The sequence below is a fragment of the Microtus ochrogaster genome, chromosome 24, assembly GCF_000317375.1.
Source record: "Microtus ochrogaster isolate Prairie Vole_2 chromosome 24, MicOch1.0, whole genome shotgun sequence".
Lineage (NCBI taxonomy): Eukaryota > Metazoa > Chordata > Mammalia > Rodentia > Cricetidae > Microtus > Microtus ochrogaster.
The window spans coordinates 18,407,537-18,431,480 of record NC_022024.1 but is presented as its reverse complement, the minus strand read 5'-3'; the positions used below and the strand labels follow the sequence as shown (position 1 = coordinate 18,431,480).

The window sequence follows — 23,944 nt, the reverse complement described above, 5'->3', positions numbered from 1 at the left end:
GTTAAATGGCAAAAACTAAACTGTTCACAATCAGATCCTATAACGATGCAAGTGGATTGTCCTGAACTTGAACTGCAATATAATAAGTATAGGCCTCTGCTAAGTTATAGCTTTAAAGGCAATTTCAGAACATTTATCCTAGCTTTACATTCATTAGATAATCATAGTGAACAGTAAAAACATAATTTCGGTGTAAATTATTTTGCCTCTATTATAGAAGCCATTACCATTTTATAAAGGAATTAGAACCCATTTTCCCTTTATTCAATGATGAAAATGTTTACACTGCATTATAAGATTATAAAAATGTTTGATTGCACAAATCATCAGTAGTTTTAAAAGTTATTTTATAGTGCATGCTTCCTTAAACATGAGTCTATAATCAAAATATTAATAATTCAGCTATGTATACATCTGGATAAAGTGATTATTAGTTTCCTTTCTAATTAGAAAAACATTTATTGAATTCTATGTCAATGTGCTTGGTATCAATGTTCATACTAATAACTAGAGAAAGAGAAAAACTTAGATTCTTGATTGCAATAACTAATTTGAATATACAAAACTGTTTAATTGGATTTGAAAGTTTGTGCTCACTCATAAGTGGATATTAGATGTGAAGCAAAGGATAACCAACCTATTGTCTGCGGTACCAGAGAAGCTAGGTAAGAAGCAGAATTCGAGAGACATACATGGATCGCCTGGAAAAGGGGAAATGGAAAAGAAGTCCTGAGAAAATTTGAGAACATTGGAAGTGGCAGGGAGAGGTACAGGCAAGGCAGAAGGAGAGGGAAGAGGAGAAGAGAAAGGCAGAGGAGAACATGAGGGTATGGATTGGCCAAGATGCGGGCAAACAGACAGGGAGAACAAGAAAAGAGATATCTTGATAAGGGAGAGATTATGGGGCTAACAAGAAATCTGACACTAGGGACATTCCCAGGAATCCACAAGGATGACCCCAGCTAAGAGCCTAAGCAATAGTGGAGAGGGTACCTGAATTGGCCTTCCCCTGTAATCAGATTGATGATTACCTTGTCATCGTAAGAACTTCACCCAGTAACTGATGGAAGCAGATGCAGAGATTCACAGCTAGCATTCGGCCAAGCTCCCAGAGTCCAGTCAAAGAGAGGGAGGAGTGACAATGTGAGCAAAGGTGTCAAGACCATGATGGAGATCTCCACAAAAGCAGTTGACCTGAGCTAGTGGGAGCTCACTGACTCTGGACTGACAGTGGGAGAACCTACATAGGATCAAACTAGGCCCTCTGAATGTGGGTGACAGTTGTGTGATTGGGGCAATCTGTGGTATTGGCAATGGGACCAGCATTTATCCCTAGTGTTTGAACTGGCTTTTGGGAGCCCATTCTCTGGAGGGATACTTTTCTCAGCCTGGAAACCAAAGGGAGGGCCTTGGTCCTGCCTCAAAGTGATATTCTTGACTTTGTTAATTCCCCATGGGAAGCTTTCTACTCTCTGAGGAGTGGATGGGGATTAGGGCGGGTGAAAGGTCGGGGGGGGGGGGGGGGGGAGAGACGGAACTGGGTTTTGTATGTAAAAAAAAAAAGTTTTAAAAAATACACTAAAAATAAAGCAACTGAATAATGATCTTTTTTCACTTTGATAATAGAGAAAAAATCTTTGAGAGATACTATTTCAGACACTGCCTTTCAAAAAAACCATATTTTCAGTTTAATGTTGCAGATCATTTAGGAAATAAAGATGCACAGCAGTTCCAAGGGCCAGTTCCTCTTCTCTTCTCCATTGACCCCTCTTTGCTCCAACCTATTAAAAAAGAGACTGACAAACTTGCTTTACCTTCTCTCCTTTCACTTCCTCCGTCCTCCGGAACGGCTGGAAGAGCGAAGCAGAAGCTGTATGAGATGCCTACACAGCCCCTCAGTTCTTACTGTACTTGACCTAGGATTCCTCACGTCAACCTGTGACACAGGATCCTTCCAAATGCAAACTATTAGCTTTATAACCTTGGATACTCGACCATTTCACTGGAAACGTTATTTACATTTATGATAGAATTTTAGGTTTTTATAGTTTGCCCTGGCAGGAAGAGGGGTAGTGAATCTGTTTGGTTTCAGGGAATTTCTGAATCTTTTGAATTGTTTACTTTCCTGTTTAAGGACCCTCTCCTTGAAGGATGGGATATTTCAATGTCAGAAGAAACTGTTACATAATGTATGGTGCTTAACAATTTTGAAAATTAAAACCATACCTATTTGGGCTGGAGAAATGGCTCAGCAATAAAAAGCACTGGTGCTTTTCCAGATGACCTGGATCCAATTCTCAGCATCCATGCCATGGCTGACAACTGTATGTAGCTCCAGTACCAGAGGATCAATGGGTACCAGCATACATATGATGCACAAATACACATACATGCAAAATACCCATAAACATAAAATTAAATTATTAAAAGGAGGTATATTCTTCAAAAATGTATTTTTTTTATTTTAAGAACTTCTAAAATATAACTGTAAAAAACTTCATCACCATGGTTTTCTTTCTAAGCCTTGGAGGATTTTTGCCAAGTTTTTAGTGCCAGATGAGATAAGGTACCATGCATTCTACCTGCAGATGAGTCTGCCCCAACCAACTAAGCAACCCAACTTAACATCTGAAACTGGAAAAACAGAACACACTGAGGTGTCTTTAGAACTCCTTCTGCTGAAAAACTCTCCAAGTGAGACTGAAATTATCTTGATTGTGGGAGCAGAAAATGTGAGTTAAACTATCAAAGTGCATTCCCATAGGCCTTAATATGAGCTGAATATGACCAGCCATGTACCTCATGAACTATATTCCTTTAAAAAAATTAAGTTGACATGTTCCTAGGTTTAATCATTTATATGAAGCATGATTAATAAAAGTCAGGGTCAGAAACTGGGGTTCAACCTGAAGATCTGAAAAGCGAAACAGACAGCCACTGACTCTTACCTCGACCTCAAACCGAAATGGTAATCCTATCTCTAGGAATCTTAGAATAAGATTGTGTGTTGAGAGCTGGGTTTTTTTTTTCCTGTTTTATAATCCTCTCTAGGGCTGGGATTAAAGGCATGCACCCTCATCATTAAAGGCATGTACCGCTCAGTTACTATGGGAACTAGTGTAGCTACTGGGATTAAAGGTGTGTGCTCCCATAACCTGTTCTGTAAGACTGCCCAGTGGGACTGTTTTCCTCTCAGATCTTCAGGCAGTCTCCATGTATTAAAATCAAATTGAAATGCCACTACAGTTATATGCCTTCTTTTTCTTTTCTATGACTAAGTGAAGACCTGGCCCCATTTACTTTGTCTTCTGCTTCACACTCTATGTGTGAATATATGGCCACATAGAAATGGCTGGTCACCAATTCTGACATTGTTTTGAGTGGGTAGTTTGTTCCTATTCCTTAAGTGTCAAGTACAGGGCATTTTGAGATGTAGTAGATCTAGTTTTTGACATTAAATACTAGTCTCTGTGCTAGGATTTCTAGGATGGACCAGAATGTAAGTTTCTATGAAACTCGCTCTGAGGAAAATCCTGCCCTTCAGTGACCATATCCAAAGGTTATGTGTTATGTGTTCTCAATTGGTTAATTAAAGCTAAGAAATGATCTCCCATGAACAGCTGGGCCAACAGAATCTCTGCTCTCTCAGGTCAGAGACTGTTGAACGAGATAGAGTCATTCTCTGATTAGTAGATTAATTAATTCCAGAGAACTTCTTCTGAGAACATATCAAAAGACAAGTAATACACTTAGGTGAGGAATGTGGAAACCCCTGTGGTTCCTTTCATCCCTTACCAGCAGGAAAACTGTCTCTTCATTTTTGCATATGCAAATACTGACATATCAGAAGACCTTGGTAAAGATTACCTCGGTACTAGGTAGGTGGTCTCTGATAATTACTGCTATACTCTTGTGGGTGGCGACTGAAGCGTTATCAAAGGAAAGAAATGCTACCAAAAAAATGAGTCACATTATCTATTATTTTGACACAAGAAGCTAAAATCAGCTGTTCTTAATCTTCAGTTTGTTCAGCTATAAGCGTACACTTAAGGGATAGATATCATAGGGACTGAGAACTTTAAATATTCTCCAGCGAAATTTGAAATGCTCTCCTATTAAATTGGTGCCATAAAACACATGTCTCGGGTGTTTTTCTTCCATGTTTGTAAGTATGAAAGTATACCTTCATAGCTGGCAAATACAACAAAGTGTGAATGAAAAGGAGTTGATATTTTGCAATGGCAAGTCCTTCCACACACAACACAGGGCAGGGCAAACAGAAATCAAAGTTTGGGGTAAAATCTCGGCACTCACGAAAGCATGGTTTCAGGTAAATGGTAAAAAATTTCCCAGCAACGTTGCTCTGAGCCTTAATATAGAACAGGTGTCTATATAAAAAGAAGAGTAGAAGGAAAGTAACAGGATTCTTCCATGAGAGGGAGTCCATCCAAGCACGTATCAGGCTATGGAAGTGAGTGTGGGAAACATGAACAGGACTAACATCGCCAGCTTCCTGGCGAGTGGTACCCTGCCTGACTCTTTTCTGCAACTGGCTGAAACACGATTGCCCTCCGGCGCCTCTTATACAGGGCCTCAGTATGCCTCAACAAACAAGGAGGGTCGCTCTTCCTCACGTAATCGGAGGCAGCCACCTTGGTCTCTTTCTCCTTGTTAAGCCTTAGGCCAGAGGAAGGCAAGCAGTCCTGACTCAAACAGCAGGATGTAAATGGAAGTTCAAGGGCAGGGATCTGGCGTCCAGAGGCGGGTTTTAAGACGACGGCAGTTTTAGGACAATTACAAAACCAAGTCTGTAAGTAAAGCAAGCATTCCCAGGCTTCCTCGGGGCTAAACACCTGGGACCTTGCCGAACAGTTGAAAGCTCTGAAGTAATAACACAGATTTGCTTTATACAGAACTTTCTTGCTATTATTGGCATTGCTTAGTGTTTGGTTCACTGGTTCTTCCTTTCTCACATATGAGCATCACCTGAAAAGCTTTCAGATAATCTTGGCCTCACTCTCACCCCACTTCAATTTGGTCAGTATTTAGAACCAGAGGGTCTCCGGGCTCTTTTAGGGGTCTCCAAGTGATTTGATTATGCAGCCACATTTGGGGAACATCTGCCTTGGATCATCCTGCATTAAAACTTTCATTTCTGTCTAAGTTCTCCTGAACCCAAACAGAGAACTTTAAATTAAAACACATGGAAAGGAGAAGACTGTATTTGTGTGAATAGCGAAACCAGATACAAGAAAGCAACTGTGTTAAGAAGAGCCACATTGAAGAAGCAAGAAGCCACTTACAGTTCTTTCGAAAGGGTCTTTTAGTTACTTAGCAGTCGAACTGAATAATATTCAAATGTAATCAAGGACCTGTGACTCTTGATAGACGGTCCTCACTGATTACTTCCTTTTATAAAACCTTATGTCTATCAAATAACTTTTAATTTATGTAAAATAATTAAAAGCGAGAGACTCCTATCTTTATTAATGTTGGTCTTTGAAGAACGTGTTTATTGAATAGAAACAAATACTGGTTTCTATTATTTACAGTTTCAAAAAGGAAGAGATCCTTGACATTTGTGACTAAGTCCCCCAACACAGATAGACACACACACACACATACACACTTTTCTTTCATCACTGATACACTCTATGTTAAGTCCCTGTAACATTTTATCTCCTTGCTTAGTCCACAAATTCCTGCCTAAGAAACCATCTCTGAAATGGCCCACTGTGGCTTACATCCCAACTGGAAGGATACAGGCAAAACTACTCCCACACTTCAGTATGACTACTGGCAGAAATTCTGAGATCCAGCCAACTTAAAGAAAAATTATTTTGAACTTCCTGGAAGGAATTTCTCAACCTTCTCTCAAATAAATATCACACGGTGTCACTTCTAAACTCTTTATTCCAGACCCAGCTGCCTGTTCATCCTCACATTTCTAAGACACTAATAGGTATTAGATCCAACATCTTGCTGAGAGTTTATGTGTTTATGCGCAATGAGTTGATATGTGTGGTACCCTAATGACCCTATCACATGATTTTTAGTGATGAGACACAAACCAGATATCTGCTCACCCCAGACAGGCACCAACTGAGGAGATGGTTGTACCCATCTCGTTTGGTGACCTTTGGGGTTTCTTACAGGATCATGGCTGAGATAGCTTATTTCTAGGGGTTCGAATGATACAAAGGCAGTGGCATCAGTGAAAAGTCCACTTCCATGCGGACAGTAAGTCGTGAAAGCTTCATGAAAACTACATGCCTAGAGCTCCTTGCCCAACCTGCTGGCAGTTCCAACAGACACTCTTCTCTTCCTCAATAATCTAGTGCTTATATAACATTGGAGAGGAACTTTATCAATCTTACAACTTTCTAAATTGAACTTTGTAACTTTCTTAAGCTTTTGGGATTTTCTTCCAGAAGAGAATGTTTCAGTTTGCAGGAAGCAACTACACAGCTCACATCCTAGCTGTATTTGTGATCCTATAATCTAATTAGACATCCTACCCAAATTTGACAACCACCAGACCAAAACCTCTGGTTTTAAGGCTTTCTCGATAGTTTTCTTATGTTATTGATGTCATCTTTTTTATCCATTGTTCAATCATGGTACCCTTCCTTTCTCTGACAATAATAATAATAATAATAATAATAATAATAATAATAATAATAATAACAATATAGAAATGCAATCTACAGGATATAAGTAAGCACACATTCCCAGTCTTGTCACACAGCAGGGCAGACCACTGGGTTTAAAAATACAGACATTAGGTTTCAAATTTTTCAGCTATATCAACATAGAATTCTTTAATTTTATAATAGGCAATTTGCCTGGTAGATAATAAAAGTGATTAAACAATATTACACATCTGAACACAAGGTTTTAAAATGTATATCCAGATGGGTAGCGAGAACATGAAAAGGGAACTGTAGACTGTGAAACAGATGTACACTCCAAAGATTGTTTTCCCTTGCCATTGAGTTATGCTAGCAATTATCTTAGATAAAAATGACTGGGCAGTGTGACAGGAATCACCAGTGCCTAAAAGAGACTGAGTGTCCATCCCAAATTGGTAACACTCATCCGATGGCAAGAGGTGACTAATGGAACACTTCAACCCCATTAAAACTTTCTGAGCATATCTGCCCTCTACCTTTTCCCAACTAACTCTATTTTTAAAAATATGATCTAATCTGAAAGATATGAAAATACAAAGGCAGATTCGAGTCATCCCCAAAGGCAGGTTAATAATGCATTCAGATTCAAATCATTATTCGCATTGATAAAACTGACCTACTTTTCATCTTTCAAGAGAAAACGTCCTATGGAATATTTTTTCATATAAAATGTGGCTTTCTCGTGCCTTTCTTCTTTCATACTATAATTAAAGCTGGCATATCACTTCAAAATGTTAAATGAAATTTGGTTCATTTTCAGGCCTGGCTTTTTTTTTAATGAGTTAGCATCTCCACTGACTGAGACAAGCATGCTCACTGCGTTGCATGCCAGGGAATCTTTCTGACAGTTGTGATCATGATGCAGATGTTTTGCTTCATGAGGATTTTCCAACAATGTCCCTAATGAAAATGCATGCCTACTTCCTGGCAAGTAAAAGAAGAGATTTTTCCAAACAAGAATTCCAAATGCCTTCACCCCATCATTGAGAATGTAAGCAACCATTGTTTTCTCCACATCACTTTTGCCGAGTTCTGCTGCATCAATAAAGGGATTTACTTCTTTTCTGTTACCCTTTTTCCCTCTCTAGCTGTGATATGGAAGCAGGTTTAACAAAATCTTATGCAGGTCCAGAATGGAGTGGAGGTAACCATAGGTGTAATTGTGCTCAAGTCTTACCAGTTGACTCCTAAAAGTGATTTACCACTTCATCTCGATCCTTCTATCTTCTGCTCCATTTTCAACACGGAAGTAAACAGAAGTGTGACAGTACTCTTGGAGCTATATGTAGGAATGCTTTTGGAGATTTAAAGAGGGTAGATAGAAACAATAAAAAAAAGAGCTGAGTAAACAGTGTATTAACAAATATTTTTAAAAAAGCAAAAAGAGTGCAAAATTCCGCGGAGGTTTTGTGAAATGAAAATTCCGGATATGTTTTAAGGGGGACAATTTAATGGCATATCCCTGATCCTCTGGCTCTTAAAGAGTTTCCACAGCCTCCTAAATGATACATAGGCCTTCAATACAGGAGTTGTATTGTAGAAGTATCCATTGGAATTGGACTCTGTTACTCTGTATTTAGATTGATTGTGGTTTCAAATATTGCAAGAGACATTTCCCAGACGAGGGGTAAGTACTGAATTACCTGTGCGTGTAAGGACAGCATTTGAAATGTAGTTAGGGACTATGCTTGTGTAGTGCTCTCTCTCCCCAGAAGTCGGGTCTAACCCCTCCTACCTAGCTATTGGGCTGGCCAGCTCTTTATTAAACCAATCAGAAGGTGCCTACGTATGTAAGGTAAAACAGCAACACATTTTCACACAGTGTGATCAAATGTCCTGCAATGACGTATTGCTTCACCCAGTGTAGCATTAGCAAAAGTTTATTTGGTCATAGTAAACGCAGTTATAAGCTCATTCATTGGATAACTTCTTTGGAAAAGGAACAAATGTGGAGATGATGCAGTCAGTAGAGTGTTTGTCTTCCAAAATTTGAGTTTATTCCTGTACACCACAGACTAAAACTATATGTGATGGGACAGATTTATAATCCTAAAACTTGGGAGATAGAGACAGATGGAGACTTGTGGATAACTGGAGCTGGCTGAGAAGCCACCCTGGCACAGTTGAAAAGTTCAGGTTAAGGGGAGGCCCTTTCTCAAAAAAACAAGATGATCACTTCTTAGGGACTAATACCATAGGCTGTCCTCTGACCTCTACATAAACACACACACAGAAATAAAAGAATGGAGGAAGAAAGAAAGGGGGAAAGATGGGAGGGGGCAGAAGAAAACAAAGAAGGAAAGAAGAAAGGAAGAAAGGAAGCAAGAGAGGGAGGGAGGGAGGGAGGAAAGACCAAATCTTTCATTCAGCTATGCTAAGATCCTATTTTAAAAGCATACTATTATCATCCAATCAGTGATAAAGTTTCAATATATGAATTTTAGAAGAGGACATAAACATTAGACCATAGCAGTCAGTAAATAAAACAGTGGCTTTTCATCTTTCAATGATCTGTTCATAGACGCATGATGGCACATTTATAAAATAAATATGGTACCACTTTTAAGATAATGCGAAGAGCATCAAATTCATGGGATACATTTTCTGTATTTAAAATGTAAGACCATACTATCCTGATAAAATCAGAAGCAACTCTTGCATACATACCTCACATACCTATCACATAATTCTCTGCTCTGGGCACTGTCGAGCTGTATCTGATTTCTAACCAAAAGAACTGCTTTTCAAGCTTGATATCCTGGTCCTTTGGAGATAACTTGCCACCTAACTGGTAGACAAACCATGCCAGGTTGTAAGCGGAGCTCCTCTGTGTACCACCCTTTGTAACTGAGGAACAGGGGTCCCTAAGAAATATTGAGCTGTCCAGCTGAAGCAAGAAAATAGCACAGCAGAACAGGGGGATCCAAGGATGTATCTCCTTCTCACTGCAGATCAACCAGAGTTAAGCCTTCCAGCAGGAAACTTGACTTACACAAGACCTTCACTTAAAGCCCAGTGACCCAGCTGGCAGTTCTGGTAGGTGTCCAGGCAAAAGCCATCTCTCCGACTTCTGAGTGACCTCATTAACATCATCATCAAATATGGGCACGACTTCTGTCACTCTTTCGATAGACATTTCTAGATGTAAAGAACAGCTTTTCTCACTTGTTTGCCATCACGGGTGCCAAGAAAGTCACTTCAAGAAGAACATCCAGCTGGACAGAAGGACAGAAATGGCAAAATTTCTTCCACTTTATCAAGAGCAAGAATAAGAAACCAGTGTAATCACAAGAGCACAAATCAGATCCTTGTCTGTTCTATGAAGTGGACCACAGCTATTCTAAATCCTTCTCTGGACATAGAGAACACAGTTCAAGGAACACAAACCTTAGAAGCCAGAAATAATGTGAGAAACAAGACACAGAAATTATTTTTAGACTTTTGAGATCTGGAATGTGTTTTTAGGCTGGGAAGACTCGGTTCTTTCAAGGTTGGCTGATGAAGAAAATGAAATTCCACAGCAACTCAATACTGACCTAACAGACTTTTCTATCTGAATTGCCATACTCAGAAGTATAATGACAACTCATTTGTATTTTAATAGATAAAGCTTGCCTGAAGACAAGAACACAAAATAGCCACACTAGTCAGCCATCACAGGCCAGGCAGTGGTGGCACACGCCTTTACTCCCAGTAGCCACACTAGTTAGCCTTAGAGAAAGGCGGTGGTGATGCACACCTTTATCCCAACACTAAAAAGGAATAGAAGGTGGGTTGAAACAGGAACTCACTCTCCTTTCCCTCTGAAGATTTCATAGAAGTAAGAGCTCTCTAGTTGCTTGGCTACTTTGCTTTTCTGATTTTCAGTCTGAGCTCCAATATCTTCCTCTGGGTTTTTACTATTCATGCTACACAGAGATCTATTGAAGAAGGTGGTCGAGGAGACTTCACACTCTTCTGTTGGAATTGTAATCTCTGATGGGTGTCAAGAAGACCCAGCATAGGGCGAATCTTTGCAGTATCAGCTTTCTAGTGATCCCAGTTAAGGAAGAAAGGGCGTTAGTTTCTTCCACGACATCCACACTGCAGAAATCATTCCCAAACTTCAAGATGTGGCTCTGAACCTCCACACAGCACATCCGAATCTACCTCTTTCAAAGGATAAAATCGGCACGCCATTTGTGAAGAATAAGCCAATTAGTTCATCCAAATTCAAAGATATTTATAGCTTATTCAGCTGTTCTGGTTTCTGAAGGAATCAGTCCCTGCCAACATTGCTGGGAATGGACCATTCACAAACCCAAATGTACCCTAAGGATTTGTAAAACCTCTCTCAGGACTGGAAAGCAAATCCCATCAGAACAAAATAGTCACCAGACAATCAGCTGCACGGTGGTGATTGTGTTGTTTAAGATGCTGTCCCAGCAATTATTTTGCTAAAGAAAAAGCCCAAAGATTAGTATGAACTCTGAACTATGAATTGGAAAGATTTTGCCTTACAATTTGAATAACATTATTGCATTCATTCTTTCAATGCTAAATTTTCTACAATAGTCTTATTTCTAATATTGGGCGTATTCTCAACCTCTGACAATCTGAAAATTAATCGATTATTGGTGAACTGTCACACTGCTTCAATTTCCTCTTATAATTTAAGGACAGTCAGAATCTAGCACTAAATTCTGTTAAATGATTTCTTACAAGTTAGGCGTAAATAAATTATATAGTGTTTGTTCTTTCTCTGTCCAATTTCTTTCACTCAAAATAAAGTTCATACATACTGTCACATGAATCAGTGATTCATACCTTTCATATTGTTGAGTAATTATTTATTCTATAGTTCTCTTTATTGATTCACCCAATCATGGTCATCTAGGTCTGTCCATCTGGAGAGGGGTTGCATTCAGAGTCATCTGTAAACAGATTAGATGAATTTTTTTATGCTGTTGCAATTCGCAAAACTTCACAGAATAGACAATATATCAAGATCTGTTAATGTTGGGAATGCAGAAACTTTTGACTCATAAATACATCCAAAGAGCTTTTAAAAGAAAGAGCGCTTAACGTTTGTAAAATCCAAGATTATTTGTGTTGTGGTAACACAAAATACTAGGTCAAAAGAGCATTAATATCTCTGTGAGTTTGAGGCCAGCCTGGTCTACCAGAGCTAGTTCCAGAACAGCTAGGACTGTAACACAGAGAAACCTTGTATCAAAAAAAAGGACAATAATATATACCATGATCTCATAATTTCTAAGAGCACACTGAAAGGTTTTTTAAAGCTTATAAGGGCATATAATAACAAGTGATACTTTAAATTGTTAAGTGAAATAGAGAAGGAGTAAATACGAAAAGCTATTGCTGGTTGTTCTTTCAGGGGGAATTACAGAGTATTTCAATTTCTTTGTTGTATAGTTCTATGTTTTGCAATTTCTGTAGTGTGGGTAAACTATTTTTCCTTTAAAAATAACTTTTTAAGAGTTTTTTTTCTTTGTCTCTCCTTCTTCTTGAATCAATTGAGCTGAAAGCAAGTATATGTAAGTTATCTCAATTAAAAAAATACTTTGTTGCTAGAAACCAAATATGAGTGAGTACATCCCATGTTCCTCTTTTTGAGTCTGGCTTACCTCTGCACGTACTGGCTTTGTAGGAGCCTAGGCAGTTTGGATGCTCACCTTACTAGAAATGGATGGAGGTGGGGGTTCCTTGGACTTCCCACAGGGCAGGGAACCCTGTTTACTCTTTGGGCTGAGGAGGGAGAGGGACTTGATTGGGGGAGGGGGAGGGAAATGGGAGACGGTGGCGGGGAAGAGACAAAAATCTTTAATAAATAAATAAATTAAAAAAATACTTTGTTTCGGTAGGTTCAATATAGGAGGAAGGCTAGGCTTATTCAAAAGAAAGTAGGTGTTGAATTTGACTCAGTTTCCTGCTGTTTCTCTGAGACGATCACATAGACACAGAGGTTCCTAAGACCATTAAACAGAAGACCCACAAACTATATTCTATAACCTAGAGTTTTCCTCTGAGTGCCACACCTACATAGTTGCCTGCTAAAACATCTCTTAAAGATCAGCAATCAAATGACATTGTCCATGTTAACATCATTATCCCACATCCTTCACCATTATCCCGCTGGTCCTCTCTTCGCTTGCCCTTCTCTCACAACCAGATTCTACTGTCACTGCATGGCCAACACCTTCCAACCGACTAGACTCGCCTTCTCAATTCAGTGCATTTGTGATGGAGAATTAACTATGAAATATATAGACATATCAAATATTATATAATGGCATAACATGAACTAGAAATTTATTCATCACTTGTCTAGCATTCCAACTTAATTGGACATCCAGAATTTTTATTGCCACATCCAACAGCCTTATCAGCAATATTTTAATTTCAATCAACTGAATCGTCAAGCAAGTTCTAAATAACTGAGTTCTTTCCCTTGGTCTTCATTTGAGTAGCTGATATGGCTCTGGTAACAACGACATTAGATACCTAATAGCTCGAAAATGGTTGACTTATTTTCCTGGCAAAGCCGTATTTTAAGTGGAACATATTTTACAAACCTTACAAACTTTTTCTGGCAAATTTCAAAACTGCTGAACCAACATCTTAGTGCCTTGGGGTCTCGGTGAGATTTCGAGTCATGTAATCCGACCAAAATTTTTAATGAAAACCAACCACCCAACCCACCAACAATCTTAAGCTGAAGCATTTTTTTAAAATCTCTCTCAAAATAAGCAAGTGGAGATAATCCACTCCCTTTGAATACTGCAACACTAATTGGAAATGACATGTTCCCCAAATTTTGCTCAGGCATTTCCTGTCACAGGAGAGGCTGGCTGTGTGACAAGGACAGGCCAGGAATATCTGCCTCGAGGGAATATTCTATTTGAACTACAAGGAAAGATATTTCTGCCTGGTGGCTTGGCCACCTGCCACATGGACCCTGTCGAAACTCGCTGTTATTTGTGCTCTCGACTTCTTCCTTGAAGTTATTAACTTATTCATACGAATTAATGTGTGCCACCTCAGGAAAGTGATATGTTTTAACTACCCACCGGAATTATAAGCCAATTATAAAAATAAGCAATGAAGTAAAGGTTAATGGCCCAGTTTCTTAAAATTAGAGTTATTCTTCAGTTTTATAGTTCCACAACTAATTATTTTGCTTTTATATAACAGAATAATTAGTTGTAAAGCCATAAAACTGAACAAAGTATTTTCTGTTCCCTTTGGAAAATTAAGTATATTGCCTAGTCATTTTAATTCACTTAAAACAAGTGTTATAAATAACGTCCAGAAATCTCCAAATTGGCAGAGATTTTTAAGGAATGTGTTATGTAACTTACCTGCAGTTATGCATCCTTCTGAATTTTCACACTTAAAGCAAACGGAAAGCCATTTGCTGCCAGGTTAGAGGAGACATTTAATCTTCTCTTTCTCCAACACCATCCCAAAGAAATCTTGTATCTCTTTTATGTCACTGAGGTGGTAGAACACCAGAGAAGTTTCTTAATGTACTTTTCTCAATAAACTTTATCTGTAAACTTAGTAATTCAGAAAAGAGCCATCATTTCTTTGTAAATTGAGTAGGCAAATGATCATATATTTAAGAGCATCATTTTGCCCCACATTTTCCTAATCTCCATCTGTATCTCAGCATTGGAGATCACTTACAATTTAAGACTGCATTTTCCTTCATTCTGGTACCGCCATTTTCAACTAAATTCACTCTAAAACATAAGATTGGGGACAGATTATGGATGATTTCCATTCGGCTTTTTTGCAGTCATAGTCAGTCCCGTTAACGTCCTTGAGAGCATATTGTGAGCAGCAGGGACCTCTTTGCAGCAGAGTGCCCAAGTCAAGGAGCTGAGCTTAGAAGTACACAGGTGTGTGAGAACTAGGCTTGAGGTTTCAGTGTTGTTTAGAAAGCAGCATAGCCAGAAGTCTGGGTGAGTTCGCATCCTCTTCTGCATTCTGTCTTTCTGCTTTGACACCTCTAGTCCATCGGAGCGAGGAGAGAGCAGCACAGGAAATTAGAGTTAGAGTACCGCTTTGTCATATCTTCTCTAACTCACCTCTTTCTGGAACGACACAGATCATAGAAAGCCACTTGGACCAGCCACTGGAGTGGAGCCTCTCTTTTCTCCAGCCTGAATCAAACCTAATTGGTTTGACCTGACAATAGAGTTTAAAATAAGAGGACTGTCTACACCTGCCTCTGAGCAGGGAGCTTTTGGCCAATCCTGTGTCATGACTGTATACTCTAAAGGACATTATCACCACCACTACTTAAACCATGGACTAATACCACTGCTGGGTGCGGAACAATCACATGTGCAGGTCTTCTTTCATGGCAGGTAGGGCGGCATATAAACAGGATGCAAAAGCTAAAACTTATAAGGCAAATCAGAAGATTTCAATTTCAAGCATAATGTTTTTTTGTCAGGTTTTAAGTTCAGTGTATTATATTGTGATACTGTGATATTGCTTCTTTATCTGTCTCAATAAGTGATATGCTTCTAATAATATTAATGAGTTCATAGAAATATTAAAACATCTGCTCTGGAATTTCACTGCCTTGGACCTTTCTCTAGATTGATTTGAATCTCGACATCTGACTCGAATAATCGTAATTTGTAAACAGTGTGTGCAACTTAATAATAACTGGCTCCAGGTATCAAATTTTATAGCCTAAATTCTTTAGTTTATGAGAATTACAAAACTGTAATTTAAAAGATTGATTCCCACAAGTACAAAACAATTTGCAAAAGTAAATATGAAAGATAAACTCATAGTTACAGCTTTATGCCAATGTTAAAGCTATGCCCTTGTTTCAAACTGGAAGTAACTAGAGACAGAACAAGTATCTCTACCTTAGGGATAGCTCCTCTTTAGGAGAGGAATCAATTTTCAAATCCTCTGAAATTATTTCCACAGCATACCATAAATGTGCCTGGGAAAGTTACTCAGTGGTCAGAGTGCTTAGAGCCCTGAGTGTAGTATAGCAGATCATATCTGTAATCCTAGCACTTGGAGGCAGAAGCAAGGTAATCAGAAATTCAAAGTCATGTTTGGTTATACAGAGGGTTTAAGACCAACCTGGACTGGAGTATGTGAGTGTGTGTGTGTGTGTGTGCGCATATATATATATATATATATTTGATATTGATTATATATATATAATTGATATTTGTCAAATATATATATACTGTATTTATGATATATAATAAATATTAGTAAATATATGTGCATATCCTAAATGGAGGATTTTGTGTATTTTATTAAGTTACCATTATGTACCTGATTATAACAAATTGGTATGCATATTCATATCAAGGCCTTATAGTCTAGACATAACAAATTAGTATGCACATTCATAACAAGGCCTTAATTTTATAGTCACAGACTCTACCCTCCTGAATGGGATTAAATTTAGAGGCATCAGTAAGTCAGTGATTCATGTTTCCCATGTTCCCCCATTCTAAAATATACTCTCAGACAACATGTAGTGTTTTTCCATATTGTGATTAATACCTCAGGGCTCAGTGTTGTGAACGTTGCTTGATTATTCAACTGGTCTATAGCTCTAAAAGAATACATGGAGTCCAATTTTTATTATTAACGAGATAGAAGTATTTAAATACCTTAAAGTCGGGTGCCATAACAAGTAACTTAAAGAATTTTCAAAGCTGAAGAATCAAGGACTCCATTCAAAACTCTTGATAGTCCTAATTAAAACCCGTGCATCTACCAAGCGATAGTACACACCCCGGTGTGGTGAGCTTTGGACCACATCACTGTCCACGTGCCCTCTGCTTCCTCTCCATCTGCTCCCATTATGCTGAGTGCGCATTCCTTTCCACTCCTCCTACTCATGAGCTATCAGAGTCTGACGTCATTTTCATTTCTCTCAAAGTTGCCGAAAGCCATTCTGACAGTTCCTAGTTTAAGCCAATTGCAAACAAAAAAGCTATTTGGCACTCGCCTCTCATTTTTATGTGCAGACAACCGGTATTTGTCTTGAACAAATAGGTAGGAGTAGGTGAACGTATTTCTGGAGTACATGTGGGTTTAGCTTTATAGAAAACTGTTATCTTGTTTTCTCAAGTGGTTGTACTGTTTCATATTCCCACTGGCAATGTTTGAAAGTTTCCATTGTTCAATGTTCTTGCCTACATTTTATAGAATTCATGTTTTTTAAGCTTCACATTCTAGTGGGTGTGCAGACTGATCTGATTATAACGATAATTATAATCTTAATTTCCCTCATGACTATCTTTTCATACTTTTCACACATGCATGTATATCTTCCTTGATGACACGCCGGCTCAAATATTCTAGTGATTTTATAAAATATGATTTTTCTTATTAACCTCCTCAAGAGCTTCTTACACATTTTGGATAAGAAGGTTTTGTCTGATAAGCTAGATTCTTGCAAACCCTTTGGTCCCACACAATTTGTCTTTTCATTCCCTAACAGTGTTTTCAAAGAGTTCATCTTGGCTTCTTTGAAGTTGTAGTTTAGTTTGTCTTTCATATCTTGCCTTTACGATTAGAAAATTCTAACTTCTAATGACCAAAATCATAACTTTCAGCATTGAAAGATATATAAGAAAAGTAACTAAAGAGAGCATGTTTCTATACAAAATTTACTTGAAAAAAAATTAGCAATTGGGAATTCTTTCAGCCAAGAGCAGCAGAAAAATCTAATTTTGCTGGCTTGATTTTAAAATGCTATTTTTAATTTTTATTTGGTGTTTGGGGTGTATGGGTGTTTTGCCTACGTATGTATCTTTGCCTGGCTTGTGCCTGGTGCCAGTGGATGCCAGGAGAGGACATCAGATCCCATGGAACTGAGGTCACAAACCATTGTGAGCACCATGGGGGCTCAGTAGCAAATCTGTGTCCTCTGGAAGAACCCATGCTCTCATTCACCGTGTTACTTCTCCATCCCCGCTAAAAAGATGATTTTTTTTTCATTATTGGAGCAAGCAGAGAAATGAGCAGCTATACATGCCATAGACTTAGGGGCCCTCAATCAATCACATGATGATTACACACTGTCACTCCTCTTCTCTGGAAGTTGAGGTCTGCAGTAACAGCTGGATATATGCACACTGGTGAAGAAAATGCAGAAAGAGCAGAGCCTGTTAGAGGCATCTCACTTAATTCTAATGTAATTCTCCCCAAGCACAACTGAGTCATGTGGCCAGGAAAAATTGCGATGAGGAGAGCAGATGTTGATTATGTTACATGAGCATAGAAATATTTAAATAACCTCAAAATACAAAAGACAATGAAACTACTCTTCTATTACAGTAGACAACCAGAAAAGGAAAAAAAAAAAGAAAATCATAATCTCACTTCAAATGCAAAGAAAAAGTTTTAACTTTCAGCCAACAAAACATCTACATACTAAAGACTTCATTTTAAAGACTTGAGTTATATAAGGGCTAGTAATAATAGAAATAAAAGCTATTATAACTACTACAACTAGAGCTTAATATGAATAATGGGTTATGCCAACAAAGTCACGTATTTTATCTTTCTTAGTCTGCCTGTGTGATACATAGTGGAAAATAAGGTTCGTGAATGTAGACTGTTAAAGTCTCCTAGAAAAGGCATCCAGAATAAGAAATCCAAAGCCTAGGCTTGACAACTCTCCTATCTCTGTATTTTGTTGAGAATATTCAAGATTGGGAGGTGTACGCTGAAAGCTTTTACGGTGGTGTTTAGCTTCTGCACAAATGAAAGTTCAGATGCAAAAATCTCTTCTCATACTAGAATCTTAGCCATTTAGCTTTACCCTCTCTAACTGGCAATGCTATTGGGACCTTCATTGGTAAACTGATGCCAGGGTGAAGGTTCATTTGTACTGCCTAGCCTCTCATTGATAAAACTCTACAGAGAAAAGTAAAATGAAAAATATTCATTAAAAATTTTAAATAGTGGGCTGGAGAGAGGGCTCAGTGGTTAAGAGCATTGCCTGCTCTTCCAAAGGTCCTGAGTTCAATTCCTGGCAACCACATGGTGGCTCACAACCATGAGGTCTGTAATGAGGTCTGGTGCCTTCTTCTGGCCTGCAGACATACACACAGACAGAATATTGTATACATAATAAATAAATAAATAATTAAAAATTTTTAAATAGCCAATCAGTAATGAAAATAATATTCTTTCATTTTTGCTAGTAGACTTTGTCCTTTCATAACTCACTACAGCTGGCAAATCCAGAATAACTCAGAAAGGAATGTTAGTTGAACACAAGATTCAGTACACTTTCTGAGCCAACGCACCACATCCTGTTGTTGGTGTCTAGTTGACTTTTCTTTCTAAATTTTCAGCAGTATGGAAGAAGCTCTAAATATTCAAAATGCTATGGAATCTGTGAGGGTTTTTAAAGTTAGAAAATTGATGACATCGAAATAGAAGGTAAAATTGTCCTAAACATTCTAGCAATGCTCTCACTTACCTAAGAATGAAGCATCCTGCTCAATGGAATTTGTCTACAAATGATGCAGCTCAGATTTACAAGATACAAGTTCCGTTGTTGGAACTTACACAACTATGTATACTCTCTGGCAAATGACTGGCTTTCCCTGACAATGTTCTTCAAAAGATCCAAATGTATTGATAGTTGTCCTTGAAATGAAAGATGTACAAGAATACATCTTTTCCCTTAGGAAATGGGTGGAAGTTTCTTAGGTGATAGAGCTAATGGAAACAGAAGGAATACTTCAAAATTTTGACCTGACTCAATCACTAAGACCATATGTCCCTTATTTTATGTTCAAAGACCAAGCATTCAGAACCTACTGTGCTTTATAGAAATAAAAATGTAGATAATGATAATGTCAGCATTATTAAAAGGATTAAAATGCTATCTCACTCACTTTTGGTTTGGAGTGTTGAATTTTTTTTTTGAATACAGCATTCATTGCCCTGTGTACATTTGCAGCTATTGCTTGTTTAAAGGCAGCAGACACTATCAGACATCTCCTGGAGGGCAAATTTGTCCCCAGTTGCGAGCCACAGCTGTTCATAAGCTGTTTATCCTGGGAGATTTTACCCTGAAGACCCCAGGGTCAAATAAGATGAGCAACATCAAATAAACAGCAACAATGACAACAGCGATATTAGCAAACTTTTAGTTATGATCTTATCCAATCCTCATAAAAGACCTGGAAGGTACCATTGTACGGCACATTGTTCAACTGAGAACATTGAGCCCCAGGGAAATCAACACTTAACTGACCAACATCATAAAATTGGAAAGCCGCACAGCCAGGGTTTGTTTTTAAAGCCATCTCCAGAGCCTACACAAATATCTAACAGTTCTACCCCTTGGTTTTTAATTAAAAATTCTTAGTTTGCCATATTTATTAAGGATGAACAGTTACTCATTAACAAAAAATGACCTTTAGTCTTAATCAGTTGACGGCAATCTTTTAATTATTTGCCAAGTGATGTTCCTTATAAACATCTGTGGATGCAAGCTAATACATCATGTTCCCCGGAAATGCTAATCAACATGAGGTCCGGGGAAGTCAGAAGGTCCCAGAAGTGAAAAGGGAAGGAAATGTAACGCTGCATGCAGGAGGGGATTTAACAAAGAAGATGAGTCTTGAATTGGGCCCTTAAACATCCCGTTAAAGTGGAATAGATAAATGCCTGCCTGGTGGAGAGGTGTTTTAATCAGAGTTATAAGGATGTTCAAAGATCTGGACAAGTGGAAATCTTTGCTGTGTCTGGAGAAATGCAGGAGCCAAGAATACAAAATGAAGAAAAGTTTTGTGTTCTTCAAGGTCATCTCTGTCCTGGCTTTGTCACTGGAGGGCAGTAGACCCTCCAAAAGCATACTAGATGCATGGTTAGCTGGGTACTTGCCCCGGTGGCTGTAGTGAAGGGTGTTTGATGCTGGGTAGTGAGTCTATGTATGAGTAAGGGGCAGGGCGTCCTACAGGAATTGAGATGGAGCCAGGCGGTGGTGGTGTACGTCTTTAAACCCAGCACTCCAGAGGCAGAGGCAGAGGCAGAGGCAGATGATTCTCTGTGAGCTTGAGGCCAGAGTGGTCTACAAGAGCTAGTTCCAGTACAGGTTCCTAAACTACAGAGTAAACTCTGTCACAAAAAAAAAAAAAACAAAAAAAAAACAAAACAGAGTTGAGATGGACAGAAGGGTCAGGTGAGGGGAAAGAGAGCCTCCTCTTAATGAGCTGGAAGAGCAAATAAATTTTTAAAGAACTATCAAGGAAGTAAAATGCTCCTCTTTCCAGGCTAATACGGAAATTTGTTTGGCAGCTATTTCAGTAACGGTTTACCTCTGAGAACATCAGCTAGTTAGTCTGAGTTGGCATTGACGGAGACTCAACCAAATTCATTTGAGAAATAAGGAGCCAGCTACATGGGCTGAGAGACTAGCCTCAAATCTTAGTAAACAGCTGTCGAATGGTAGTTAATCAAATTTGGGGTTCTTTTTAATAACCTCTGACTCAGGCATTCAACATAAGAATAATTAAAAGGATGAAATACTCCTTTAGACTTTTGATGGCAGATTTTTTTTCCTACTTCATTCTTTCAGGAGCTAATTAGTGGTTCATTCTTCTCTCCAAAGTAAAATTCCGCAGAATAATGCCAAATGGACTTATTATCTCCATGCATTATGTGATAGATTTTATAACTTCATTATTTAAACTCGAAATAATAAGCATATAGCATACACTCCAACATTTGTAACCTTTCTTTTGACCAAGTATCTTCTTCAAACTATAACATTAAGAATTCTTCAGTTTCTGTAAGACAAAGCAGTTTTGTTATGACTGACCAAAATATTTCATGACCTCCTCACTAGACTGGTAGACAGAAAACTGTTTTTATTTATTGTGGTCCAGCAATTTCTTCTACTATTGTGTCTTAAACACCGATTAGTTGTGTTATCTGCTACTTTAGAAGTACCATTAGGAGCCAGATCCCTTAAATCCTACTTAGTCAACATTCCTTACTCATTTTCCAGACTGGCAGAGAGACAAAGTATTGTGGCACACACTCTCATGGTTCCTCAACGAGGTGCAAACTTAAATCCATGAGACAGAAAAGCCTCCTGATTCCAGGCTTGCCTTGCCATTTTTGTTTCACCTCAAGTTTTATCACGTATTAAGTACCAATGCATCATGAAAGCTGAATCATTAATTCTACAAATCTCTTACCTCACAGTTTCTCTAGAATACCAATTTCACCTCTGTGCTTAAGGGACTAATTGAGTATCCTATTGGCTTATGGCAATGTTTAGCCCTGGTTATTCAAAAGCATAAATGTGTATCATTAATAGCAACACACCTTCCAACATGTTGGAATTCAAGCCAGGTAATATACTGTGATCTTAAATTAGAGAATTATTTATAAAATTTTGCCAAATTCAAGAAGTAACTGTCCATGTAACTTAATAATTTATTTTTAGCTAGAGATACATATATACATACATGCATGCATATATACATATATACAAAAGCATTAAAAACATTGATGGAGTTTTATAAAATCAGAAATAAAAGGGCTGTTGTAGCTCATATATATGAACAGACAGATTAAAAACTCTGATTAAATGCAATTGCTTCTCCTGGCCCAACACACACAGACACACACAAAGTAGAAAGTATATTTGGTTCAAATCATCAAGATAATTGACTCACCAATTGTGATAGAGAACACCCATCATTCTACAATGAAAATTTGCTGTCCTATCGGTAATGAAAGAATTGATATATCCTGACATATCCTTACACGTTCTTTTCTTACGTGACTGTTTTAGGTGTATCAATACATGCATGAAACGATCACTGTTAACGGCTGCCCCGAATTCCGTGCGAGGGCCACAGCAAAGGTAAGACTTGAGCAACTTTAAAAGTATACTTGACCCCAGTGATGTAGTAATTGATTGTGCGCGTGTGTGTTTCAGGTATTCTCGTGTGTACACTGTAAGAGAATTTAGACCTCAGTGGCAGCCCAGAGTCTAGAACCAGTACTCCTTACCAGGTAAAAATCCTAATGGAAAAATTGACCTTTTTATGCTGCTTCTGTAGCTTAAGGAAGGAGAATGACGTCATTAAACTCACTAAATGTCCATTTGGCACAAGCAAACCTGCAGCTTCACTGTATCAAGTTCTACATGGTCTCTGGTACATCCTGCGGATGCAAAAGAACCCATGGCCTCTGGAGAGCATGAGAATGCATTTGCACAGGTCAAAAGCCCCCAATGTAAGTTAGACACGAAAGACTTCACCTGATACCAGTGAGGCAGAGAATGTTGTTATTCAGCTGGGCCGTGGGTGATTTGCTTGTTGGCAGGTACCGCTTTTGTTCTTTAAAGGATCAAACCCAGGGATTACTGAGGTCCCCTTGGAAAGAGTACAGAAAGAGGATTGTGACATTTTCTGGAAGATGGATCACTAGGAAATAATAGTGGTAATCTGAAGTCGCTCCTGCAGCTCCGCGCCTCCTATTGTACACATAGAGAAATGTTTTAACAGAATGTAACTTTCTCCGTAAAGGGCGTGTAACTTCCCAATAATGATACCAAGAAGTGAGATACTCAAGACTCTTCCATTCAACTCCTTTGCATTCTATCACCTGTCCTTTGATCTCTCCCCCGGTATTTTCAGTCTTCATCCTGTAACTAAATCCTGTGGATTTTTACGTTTCTTTCTCCCTCTATAACCCCGGCAAATAGAGGGTATGATTACCATTACATCATGCTTTGCTTGTTCTGAAGTGGAACACACGCAGAAAAATGATCCCTACATGGTTTAATTAAGGGGAAAGTGAATTATGTAGTGTTTTACCATTCTCATTTCTTATTCATGTAGAACAGCAGGACAGCAGCATAACGTTGCAGCGGCACAATCTTCTCTGGTTGTTTCTGGGCTGTCTGCATTGCATCCATGTCCACCATTGAAAACCTTTGCATGGCAGCAGGGTGTGCATGCGCAGATGCATGTAGCTAAAACCAAGCCATGATCTCCATGTCGTTCACTATCTTTCATTAAATGCAGGCAATAGCATAATGCCAAGCTGATGTGATAATGTTGTGTGTGGGAAAAGGTACAGTAGTTGGGAATCAATATTTTCACAGTGTTGAGAGCAAATCACTTTATGCTAGGCATCTAATCAGCTGTGGTTAAGGCGAGCTAATGGAAGTGGAACACAAGAAGCGGGCAGCGAATCTTTTCTTGATTGAA

The 23,944-nt window shown here is 38.5% G+C and overlaps 1 protein-coding gene across 3 annotated transcripts in view; it reads left to right on the top strand.

The window, feature by feature from the left end:
* Positions 1–23,944, top strand: part of Lin7a (lin-7 homolog A, crumbs cell polarity complex component) — a 121,937-nt gene that overhangs the window by 66,027 nt on the left and 31,966 nt on the right. For 2 of the 3 annotated variants that reach the window (XM_005358096.3, XM_026784497.1), the window contains exon 3: positions 22,519–22,590. In XM_005358096.3, the coding sequence (XP_005358153.1) occupies positions 22,519–22,590 (72 nt within the window). Of the gene's footprint in view, positions 1–22,518; positions 22,591–22,665; positions 22,743–23,944 lie in introns of all 3 variants that reach the window. The other variant, XM_013350399.1, reaches the window with a different exon arrangement.